The following is a 12,112-nucleotide window of genomic DNA, read 5'->3' on the forward strand; positions in this document are numbered from 1 at the left end:
TTTCTGGGAGGCTAAGATGTCCTTTCGCTTGTAGGTGAACGCCTATATGCTCTGTGCAGCAACAGGGTGAAGCCAAGCTCCTCTGTGGGCTTTCCGTGGTTACCCCTTCTAGTTATGAAACCTTAATGAGGCTGTTTCCACTTCAACCTGATGAGAAGAATGGTATCTTCCCTACCGGCCTCTCTCTAGATCAAATGATATATTGCTTTTGAAAGTTCTTAGAAAAGATTAGAGAGCTATCCAAAAGTAAGGGATAATTGTTTTCATTGTTTCAAAAGTAATACATCTTCAGTGTGGAAAACATCAGTGAGCAAAAGGAAGAGAATTTAAGTCCCTCATCATCCCACCACTTTTAAAATCATTGCTCAGTGCCTCATTACTCGAAGCATGGGAAGCAGAAGCATCACCTGAGAGCTTGTTAGTAACGTAGACCCCATCCATGTTGCTGTAACAAAATACCACAGACTGAGTGGCTTCATCAACAGACCTTTATTTTCTCATGGTTCTGGAGGCTGGAAGTCCAAGATCAAGGTGCCAGCAGGGTTGAAACTTCTCCCCAGGGCTTGCAGACAACACCTTCTCACTGTGTCTTCACGTGGCCTTTCCTCTGTGTGTGCAGGTCCCTGGTCTCTCTCTCTCTCTCTTCTCATAAGGACACCAGTCCTATTGGATTAGGGCCCACCTTTATGACATCATTTAACAATAGTTGCCTCCTTTAAGGCCCTATTTCCAAATACAGTCACACCAGGGGTTAGGACTCCACCATATGAATTTTGTGAAGGGACACAATCCGGTTCATAACACCGCTCAAGACCTACTGTATCGGAATCTTTATTTTGACAAGATGAGTGGTGATTCATATGCCATTAAAGTTTGAGACACACTGGTTTTAATGTATAACCTTACAGTCTTTCTTTTTTACATAACTTTATATATATACATGCCAAAATGGAATTAAACTGCAAATACTGTTTTATAAGCTGCTTATCAACAACATCCCATGTCATTTAATATTATTCTGCCACGTCATACGTGATGACCATAGCATATTCCGTTATATGAATTTATCTTAATGTTCCTAGTCAGTTCCCCTACAGTTAGGCATTTGTATTGTTTTCAGTTTTTCACTGTTACGAAAAACACTGTAGGGACTTCCCTGGCGGTCCAGCGGTTAAGACTTCGCCTTCCAAAGCAGGGGGTGCGGGTTCAATCCCTGGTCGGGGAACTAAGATCCCACATGCCTCGTGGCCAAAATACCAAAACATAAAGCAGAAGCAATTATTGTCACAAATTCAATAAAGACTTTTAAAAAATGGGCCACATCAAAAAAATCTTAAAAAAAAAAATGAAAAACACTGTAATGAACATCCCTGAAGCGACACTTGTGCACAGCCATATTTATCCCAAAAAAAATTGAATGTAATAATTTTTTTCTCCCTGTAGGGGGCCCTCGCCAAGCTCAGTCTCCTCAGCCCCCGAGATCTGGAAGCCCCTCGCAACAGAGGCTCTCCCCGCAAGGCCAGCAACCCCTGAGCCCCTCATCTGGATCTCCACAGCAGCAGAGGTCACCAGGCTCTCCACAGCTATCCCGCACATCTGGAGGCAGCTCTCCAAACCAGGTCAAGCCAGGCACCACCCTTACCTCACAGCCCCGGCCCCCCCTGCAGGGCCGCAGCACCTCCCAACAGGGTGAAGAGTCCAAGAAACCAGCAACACCCCACCCCCATCTCAAGTAAGTGCTTTGGGAACTGGGAAGGGCATAGGGTGGACTTGGGGTGTGGACAGAGCTGGGCTGGCTCAGGGTCAGGGACTCGGAGACAGAGGAAGACCCACCAAGGCCTCACCCAGACTTTAAATGGGTAGAAGGAAGCCCAGAGGATGGAACCGGGATGGCAGGCAGGGCCCAGAAAGGTGAGAGGATAGATTAGGTCCCACTGTGATATTCCATGTATACATGCATCAGTTATCTCTTGCTGCATAACAAATCACCTTGAAACTTAGTGGCTTAAGAAAACAACCATTTTCTTTGTTCATAATTTTTTGGCTTAGCAATTCGTTCTGAGTTTGGCTCAGCTGGGAGGATCTTCTGCTGGTCTCTCCTGTAGAGTTGCCAGAAAAAATATAGGATGACCAGTTAGATTTGAATTTCAGATAAACAGTGAATAATTTTGAGCGTAAGTATGTCCTCAAATGTTACATGGGATATACGTATACTCAAAAAGTAATTGTTTTTAATCTGAATTTCAAATTTAACTGGGTGTCCTGTATTTTTACTTACTAAATCTAGCAACCCTACTCTCCTGGGATCACTCATATGACTGTAGTTATCTGGCAGCTTACCTGGGGCTGGATGGTCCAAGAGGGCCTCCTGCACACATCTGGTTGTTGGTGTTGCCTGTCAGCTGAGCCTCTCTCTCCCCTTGGGCCTCATCCTCCAGCAGGCTGGGCCCAGCTTCCTCACATGGTAGGATTACATTCCAAAAGGGCAAAAGTAGGAGCTTCAAGGCCTCTCGAGGTCCAGCCTTAGAAGACGCCGCATAATGTCATTTCATCACATCACACGCTTTTGGTAAAAACAAGTCACGTGGTCAAGCCCAGATTAAAGAGGTGGGGAAGTAGACTCTTGATAGGAGGACCTGCAGAGTCGCATTGTGAAAGACTAGGTGATGGGGACGGGAAGGAGGGTTGCCACCACTTTGTAAAGATCCATCCCAGTGCACACATACATCCTCGTTCCTGTTTCCACTCAAGCCCGTCTCTTGGTTTGAGGTCAGAAAGAGAGACCCTAAATGTGTTTTCTTTGGAAAGCGTCTCCCTTCCTTCAACTCCAAATACTAATATTAATAATCATCGTTTCACTGCTAGCGTCTATTATCTACTTACTGTGTACCAAGCACTTTACCTAGTTGGTTTGTTTTTTTGAGTCCCACAAGCTTAGGAGTTAATAACAATTATTATCCCCATTTTACAGATGAGTAAACAGAGAAAGAGATTAATAATTTGCCAAAGTTTCCACTGTGAGGAAGTAGAAGAGCTAGGATTGAACACAGGACATCCAGCCCATGAGTCATGCTAACCATAATTTTTCTGAATAGGTAATACATTCACATGGTTCAAAGATCTAAAAGATATAGTTTTTATTGAAAAAAATCTTACTCCCATCTCATTCCTATCCAATGCTTTCCTGCCCCCTGCTCCCCAGAGGTAACCATTTTTGTTAGTTCCTTGTGTGTTCCTCCAGTGTTTCCTTATGCAAATACAGAAATACATGTTCTGATTCCCTCCTCCCACTTATTTACACAACCAGCATTATTCACTGTCCACACAATTTTGCTCCTTGCTTTTACATTTAACAGTAAATCCTGGAGCTCTTCCACTCAGTTCATTGACATTTTCTCCTTTTCACAGCTATATAGTATTCCACTATATAGTTATACTACAATTTATCCAACTAATCCACCCTAAATGGAAATGTGGTATGCTCTTACAAAGAAGGTTGCAGTGAATAGCCTTGAAAACATGCTGTTTCTTTTACATGCAGGATCAGCTGTATAGAAAATACCTGAAATGGTATTATTGGATCAAAGGACAAATGCATTTTTAGTTTGATAAAATTAGCAAGTGGTCCTCCAGCAATAGGCATAGAGGTTGACGGCACAGACTTTAGAGTCAGACCACCTGGGTTCAATGTCAGCTCTGCCACTTGAAAGCTGCATGACCTCAGAAAAGTTACCTAATCTCTCTGTGCTTAAACTTCCTCTCATGCAAAATGGGGACAATAGTACTTACACCACAGGGTTATTGTAAGGATTAAAATGAGTTTTTGCACAGTTAGTGCTTCTAGCCAGCCAGAATGCAGCTGGCTCCATATGGGTGTATCTGTGACAGCCTCTCACATGTGAAAAGATACAGCCCAGCTAATCACAGGACAGACGAGGGCTTTGGGACTTAAGCCAGGTTTGGACACTAACCTCAATAGTCATCTAGCTAAAAACATTTAAATCTCCTGGGTTGTTGCTCTAAAGTATTATTTGGTTCAGTTCAACTCAGCAGGTATTTATCAAATGCCTACTCTGAACTTAGTCCTGGATAACACCCCGGGGGGAATAAGCAAGGGGTAAAAGATAGTCTCTGCTTTGAAGAAGATTTTGTTTAATGTGATGACAAGACCAAGTGGGGATCTCTTCCTATGTCTTTCACCCCCACTAGACTGTGAGCCCCTTGAGGGCAGGGCCTGAATCTCATTCATCTCTCCAACCTGTCACCTAGCATTAGGCTGGCACACAGGGTCAAACACTGTTGTTCAAACAGTAGGCACCGTGAGAATTCCAAAATGGGCTGGAATCGGCAATAAGGGCTTCCAAGAAGAGTTGGAATTGAAGCCCGGAGTCTCAGAGCTAGAAGAGACCTGAGGGTGGGCTAGACCGACCCGCCATTTCGCCGATGAGGGAACGGAGGTCCCGAGCAGTGAGTTACTTGCCCACAGCTGGAGGGGCCAAATGGCAGAGAGGGTCTGGAATACAGACCTCCTGATTCCCAAACTAGCACTAGAAAGTATAGGAGGAACAACCATAACCCGTTGATACAGCCCTTTACAGTTTACCAAGTGGGTTTGTACACAGAGGCAGGAGAGCGGTCAAGCTGCGCTCTAGTCACGCCTGCCGTCTGAGCAGCCTGGTTTTTTGAAAAGAGTATGAGCCTTGGATGCTCCCCTGTTACTTGCTGCAAGCCCCAATTTCTGTACCTAAAAAAGAAGGATACCAGTAGCCACCTTGCAGGTTAACTGCGTGTGTGGTGTACTCAGCGTCGTGTAAGGGCGGGGACGCCTTGCTTCTGGTCTCACTGTCCTTGTGGTGATGGGGCTCACCCAGCTGGCTTCCAGGCAAGCCCCAGGACTCACTCCCTGGGGAGTCCAGCCTGGTCGCCCCCAACCCCCTTGCCTTTCTGTTTCAGCAAATCCCAGTCCCTGACTAACAGCCTCAGCACGTCTGACGCCTCCCAGCGTGGGACCCCCAGTGAAGACGAGGCCAAGGCCGAGACCATCCGCAACCTGAGGAAGTCTTTCGCCAGCCTGTTCTCTGACTAACCCTGTCCAGGCCGGGAGGGAGGTGCCCCGTTACACTCCCCCCCTCTCCTGCCCCATCCTCCATCTCAGCCTTGGTTCCTGACGGGAATAGAATGGAGGGCCTGAGAATATACTTTCCAAATGCCTTTGATCCAGGAACTGAGTATCTACATGTGTTCCCACTTTCCTTTGCCATGATGTTCCAGCATTGCCCGACTGAGGGGTGGGCCTTTGAGAGCCTCCAGGTTCCTCAAAACGGGCCTTAAAGACAGGTATCACATCAACCTTCCTACCCAGATGCTTGCTTCCCTGCCTCAGATAACCAAGTGAGATGTCTGTGTGTGGCTAGTTTTGACATTTCTTGTTAGTGTTTTGCTCGCCTTTGGGAAGGGCCCCCTCTGAGCCTTGCCCCACCTCCATCAAATGCAGACGCTGAAGTCAGACCTCAGCAATGTAGGAGGCAATAACCTTTTGACAGTGTTTTGCAAACAAAAGGAGAAAAGCACAGCCAGGGGAACCTACCACCTACCCTTGCAAGTCCCATCCAAGCTCAAGAGATGGCCCTGCACACCAGACAGGCAAAGGCCCCATTACACCGGCCACCAGTGGATCTTGAGGACCATGGAAAGAATTCAGAGCCTGTGTGACATGTGGGGCCTTTCAGAACACAACAGAAACAGAGGGGAGACTTTACAGTGCCGCTCGCGCCCAGAGTGCTATCCTAAATTGGACAGCCAAGAGCAGACCACGGGTTCTTTTAGGAATCATCACTAGTTCCCAGAGGGGGAACATGCCCTCCACTTCCCAAGGAAGGAGTTAGGTTAGGGCCTCTCCACCCATTCTGTGTTACACCACCATTTGGTCTCTGAATTCCCACCAGGAATGTTGTTTTCTCCTCAAGGATATACAAGGAACCAGAGACAACGAGCGGATGGATAACACAGGATCAGAAAGTGCGATGATGGTAACTTCTAGCTCGGCGTTTTGCAGACAGTGTACAGCAAGGCACTGGTAGGTTACTCAGTTATAAAAGGGTTCACTGGTCAAACGTGTTTAGGAAACACTGTTTTTTGTTTGTTTGTTTTCTGAGATTGATAGTACATATCAAAGGCTCTTGGAATTCCTGCAGTAAAGAAATTAGCTTTAACTTTGTTTAACCCACACTTATTTGACTAAACAAGTTAACTGCAGAGCTGGAAAATGTAACCCTGACTCCCTTCCCAATGCTTTCTCCTACATCAGACTCCTCTCATGATTAGATGGGGTGCAGGGGTGTCCCAAATCTCCAAGCACCTGGTGCTAGAAACATGGTAGGTGCCGGACCAGCCTCCTGGTTCCAAAGAGCCGAGGATAATCCAACATAGCCATGCTATCCCCTTACAGCCCACTTTGCAACTTGAGACACGTCTTCCCCTCACTGTTCATAGGGAAGGGGGAGAGGGAGGTAAAAATGAAAGTGTCCTTGGCCTGGAGCTGCATTCTGAATAAAAGAGTGCAGAAAACTGTCGGGCAGGATGTAACACCACAAAGCCAAGTTTTTTAGAAGATTGAGAACACAGGAAATACGTGAGGCAATCGTCACTCTTCTACACTGGAAATTAAGATTGGAAGAAGAAATCAAACCTATCTCACCCAATTCTCACTTAGTAATAAAACACAGCCCAAAATACACAACAAAGTGGTGATAGGCTAGACAAAGTTTCTCAAAGCGTGGGACATGGCCATGTGCATAGCTAGCTTCATTTCAGACCAAAGGATTCAGAATTTCTGGTCATAAGGCCCAGAACCTGTATCTTTGTCAATCTCCCTAAGTATTTTGAATGCACATTGAAGTTAGACCAGCAGCCCTGCCCTGAGCTGTGTGGGAAAGCTGCTGTGTGAGAAACAGTACTGGTGTGGAAGCATCACAGCCAGGGCCCACTCCTTTGGTGAGCAAAACTAGTGGCTCCATAAACAATGATTACATGGCTTAAATTTTCCGACTCTCCCATATTCTGTCCCTTGTCCCTAAAAACATCCCAACATTCAAACCATATTTCCCAGATATTCCAGTAGAATATCAAACTCATTTCTCAGGCCAGGCATCCTTGTTTTTATAGCCATGCACAGAAGATTCCCTGACATGAGACAAGTTTATAACCAACACATTGAAATAAATTTTCCCATCAGTCTGTGTATGAGTATAGAGACCAAGAATGGTCCTTTGGAGACCGTTGATCCCCAAAATGGACTGTTTTCTCACATAGGCTAGTACATATTCCCTCCAAACATTTAACCTTTAATAATTGTGATATTTTTTAATGGGAGAAAACAAAATGAAAGGGGGAGGGGAGTCACTCTGTAGAGAGTCTGAAAGGTTGTGTTTGTTATTTTTTGCTTTGTTTCACAACCTTGGTCCAAAGAAAGACTAGCGTTTTCCCTCCAAGCTGACTTGGTGAGGCTGAAACATGACAAAGATCCATGTGGTTTGTGCTGACATGTAGCACAATGAATAGAGAATTTCAAGTGCAGCCTCAGTGGACACCTCCACCAGCCGGAGAAAATATCTTCTTCCAGATCTTCCTCCTAACAGCATGATAAAAGGGTACTGTCATCTAATTGTCAGATCAGCTTTCGAGGGATACTGGAATCTACGTATCCTTTCTCTTGCATTAATCCTCTGTGTCCTCTTCATCATTAGCACACTGCCCCCTCGTTCAGTCCCTGCTGATGGGGCAGTTCTACCATTCCAGAATTTCAGGGGTTATAGGCCTTCATTCCCATGGTAACAAATACAGCAGCAAATCCCATGAGCCTGAACTTCAACTACCTTCTGGAAGTTCTCATCTGAATTTGCAGTGGAAGGAGCTCGAGGGGAAAGCAAGCTGGTGCCGGCATCTCGTGAACGAGCTACGTGGGCACAGCACAGCGCACGCCTTGTTCGGCACACAGATGGTGTGCAGGATGTGTGTTAGGTTGGCCCTCCTAGAAAACTATGAAATTAACAAAATGTAAACAAAACGTTGTTAAGAGAGAAGAAAAAGGCTGTTTTTCTAAGATTATCAATGTAAGGAAGTCACTTGCCCAGGAAGAGAATCAAACCGACAGAGAGATTAATAAGAAGCTGAAGAGAATCTGTGGCCGTTTTTTAACCTACGGGAGCAAGCAGAGCAGAGGGCTGAGACCTCGCCCGTGGTGAGCGTGGCCCACACAGGTGAGTTGACTGCAGGGCCACCGAGGCTGGGCGCTGAAGGGACCAGGTGCCATTGTCAGCATCAGTCAGGAGGTGCAGCGAGCAGACCAGGACAATACGAAAGCTTGTCCAGCAAAGACCCAGGGGTCCCATCCAGACGACACACCACACAGCGGACCACAGCAGAGCCCAGCTCGAGCCATCCTGCAGGCACACAGTGTTCTTTCAGAACCCTGCCCCTCCCAGTGCCTCATTCAACTTCATAGAACAAGTTGGTGGCTCATTTGGTTTTATGTGTTTAGAATCTGTGAAAGGATGCAAGTTAGAGTCCCAGTGTAAGCGAGTTAAGTCAGCCTCGCAGATACAAGCAGTAACTTAATTATGCTGGAGGAATAGCTCAGAGCCTAAGAGCACTTGCACATGCATCGCATGGTTTTCTTTACCCAAGAGAACAAGCAGGCTGGTTGCTTACTCTCCCCCCTAAGTGTCAAAAGCTGTCCTTGATTCCAGAGCAGTCATGGATTAAATTCCATTTCAGTCTAATATTTAGACTCTAATAGAAGGTGGCACTTTTGGTTTGGTTGGAGACAAATTGCAAGGTTGGGTGACAAACAAGTCAAACCAGTCCATTAACCAAACACAATGCATAAAGGGCACAGAGGCTCCCTTGTGTTTCCACAGACAAAATATGCAGCCCCAAGAGATGAGACTTTTAGATTGTGTTTATAACCCTCTCAACTGGGAGGCCAAGAGGAAAAGATGGAAAATTTTTTGAAATTTTAGTGTATTATTTCTTTAAGATAAAACCAATGTAAAACTAAACATTCCTCTTACAATTGTGTGTGTGTGTGTGTGTGTGTGTGTGTGTGTATGAGAGAGAGAGAATTCTTTAAAATCCTAAATACGTTTCATTATCTCTATTCTGCTTGGTCCTCCCGCTTTAATTCCAATTTCCAAACTCTCCATATTTTAAGTATCTGCTCTATGGTCTTTTGTTGAGTTTAGAGCAGAAGCAAGTTAACATTTCCTTGCCTCTCAATTAACATTTTACCTGTTTTGCTATGGGATAGCAGAAACTTAAGTGCTATAACCTATTGGGGAATCCCAAGAGAGCCATTAAGTTGGTTAAGAGGAAACCTTATGTCACATGACCTAACTAGTACTTCCCGTGTCTGATCTTCTCCACATCTTCTACAGTCAACTGGAGGCTATCCAAAGGAGTATTAACCACACTCACAGCACAGTGGAGAAGTGGGACCTGCCTGGCTCCTCCCTGAGGCTCTGTAATTTGGCAGCTACTGCCCAGGGTAGGAGAAAGACAAGCCTTGGCTCAGGGCCCCAAGTATAGGGAGCAGAGGGAGAGTGTAGGAATTACAGAGATACTAAGCTAAACAGTGATCTCAGGAATTGGAGAGAGGCAAGCAAGAGTGAGAGAGGACAGACTTCAACTGTTTGTACATAGGGAATCACAAAATCTTACATTGTTAAGAGAGGATACCTCCCATGATTTGATTTCCAGCTATGCCAAACCAGAGCTCTCATTTATAAATGGCCGGGATTGAGGGGGTGGCGGGGAGAAAATCACTAAGGCTACAAGCCAGTGATGTGGAGTGCATCTTACACAGCATTCTACACCAGCAGTCCCCAACCATTTTAGCGCCAGGGACCGGTTTCATGGAAGACAATTTTTCCACAGACCAGGGGAGAGGGGGGATGGTTTCAGGATGATTCAAGCCATTACATTTATTGTGCACTTTATTATTATTACATTGTAATGTATAATGAAATAATTATACAACTCACCATAATGCAGACTCAGTGGGAGCCCTGAGCTTGTTTTCACTTGCCACTCACTGATAGGGTTTTGATCTGAGTCTGCAAGCAACTGATTTATTATGGTCTCTGTGCAGTCGAACCTCTCTGCTAATGATAATCTGTATGTGCAGCCGCTCCCCAGCACTAGCATCACTGCCTCAGCTCCACCTCAGATCATCAGGCATTAGATTCTCATAAGGAGCACACAACCTAGATCCCTCGCATGCGCAGTTCACGCTGTGAGGGTTTGTGCTCCTATGAGAATCTAATGCCACCGCTGGTCTGACAAGGTGGAGCTCAGGTGGTAATGCGAGCGACGGGGAGCAGCTGTAAATACAGGTGAAGCTTCGCTTGCTCGCCCGCCGCTCACCTCCTGCTGTGCAGCCTGGTTCCTAACAGGCCACGGACTGGTACCGGTCTATGGCCCAGGGGTTGGGGACTCCTGCTCTACACTATCTTCTATCAATCACAGTACATCAAAGTGGTGTCAGTGAACAGGCTATGACCAAACCATGACTTCATTCTCATCATACACCAGCAACACATAAAGCTCAACAGTCTCAGTCTAATGAAAAGAATGTAGATTTTACAAGCTTCTGACTATAAAGCTAGTCAAGAAGAAAAGCTTCAATGGTGGTTTAAAGAATTCAGAATAAACTATTGAGAGGACCACAAATTTAGGTGTGTGACACACCACTGGTATCCTAAACTAAGAGAGATTTGTCATGTAGGATAGTAAGTCCGAGGTGAGGTCGGAAAGTAGCACCTGTACGTGCAGGACACCAACACCATTCACAAAACTCTCAAGGACCACTCGAAAATGAATGCATTTTGAAAACTACTGTTTGTTTTATAGTATATGGTGCTTCTGGTCATCACTATGTCCTTCCATCCCCACTACACACACACACCCCACGTACAGCGCAACCTAACATTATAAGGCCACAGAAAGGTGTACTAGAGAACCAGGATGTTTTTACCCATCGAAGTTTCAGGGTGACTCTTTCAACCCAGACCCAATTAAAGCCATATGGCCTCTGGTGGACACTTTTTTAAAAGCTGTCCTATAGCTCAGATATTACAAAATACCACAGGAAAAAAAAAATGTCAACAGCCCTAATCCTTTACCTATACATTAAGCTACTAAAGGTGACATGGCCTCTGGAAAATCGTATTGACTGAATTTTCTTCACTGTGATGGAAAAAAAAGACAATACATATATGTATAGCAAAGAAAAAGAATTCATGTGTACGAATTCATGTGTAGGACTCTCAACATTCTTGCAGCACATGGCATTCCAAGCCCTTTCCTTATATGCAAAACAGATTTTTTAAAAAGCAGGAAGACATTGGCAATATTGCTATTTTCTGCAGATACTAACAGTGTTTTATTCCTGTGTTGTGATTCAGATTTTAATCTGTCACTATAGCATGTTTCAATAGTTGTTTATGTGCTAAGACATTTGTGTTTGGCCTTTTTCTTGTTGTAGGAAAAATAAAACTTAAATTCTGTGTATTTTAAGTCTTAAAAGCAAAATGTTCTTCAAATAATAAGAGGATTTCTTTGCAGAACAAGTACCTGAGCAGCACTCAAAGCAGTGTAACTTTGTTGTTAAAATGTCATCTACTTAGATTACAAATTAGGCTCCAAGTACTCAAAACACAAGGGAAAAGAAACTATAACTCCACTCCAGAAGCAGCCAGAAACAAGAGTTCCTAACAACCCAATGGTGGCCAAACAGTGCTGCTTCAGAGCCCAGATGTTTCAGCACAGAGCCTGAGGAACAACTGCAGAGAGCGGGAGGAGGTGGGCTGAGCTAGGTGTCCAAAGCACTCACTCCATGTCCAGTTCAACCAAACCAGCTCTGCTTGTATTCATTCCACAAATCAGGCTTCTGTGAACGATTTCAGGTGAAGAAAGAGTGCCACTGCAAAAAAAATAATAATAATCTCCTGCAACAATCTGATGACACTGAATAAGTTCTCTGATCATTCTGAAATGTCCAAGTAATGCTGTAAAGCTGTTCTGAATATTTATTACATATCTTTCGGTAATAAAA

General features: G+C 44.9%; 1 protein-coding gene across 3 annotated transcripts in view; it reads left to right on the forward strand.

Annotated features, from left to right (window-relative positions):
* Positions 1-12,038, forward strand: part of SYN3 (synapsin III) — a 456,423-nt gene extending 444,385 nt beyond the window's left edge. For 2 of the 3 annotated variants that reach the window (XM_082421000.1, XM_082421001.1), the window contains exons 13-14: positions 1,444-1,732; positions 4,954-12,038. In XM_082421000.1, the coding sequence (XP_082277126.1) occupies positions 1,444-1,732; positions 4,954-5,086 (422 nt within the window). In that variant the 3' untranslated portion in view covers positions 5,087-12,038. The remainder of the gene's footprint in view (positions 1-1,443; positions 1,733-4,953) is intronic. The other variant, XR_014252562.1, reaches the window with a different exon arrangement.
* Positions 12,039-12,112: the final 74 nt, after the last annotated feature.

The sequence above is a fragment of the Balaenoptera physalus genome (assembly GCF_965194825.1).
Source record: "Balaenoptera physalus genome assembly, chromosome: 13".
NCBI classification, from domain to species: domain Eukaryota; kingdom Metazoa; phylum Chordata; class Mammalia; order Artiodactyla; family Balaenopteridae; genus Balaenoptera; species Balaenoptera physalus.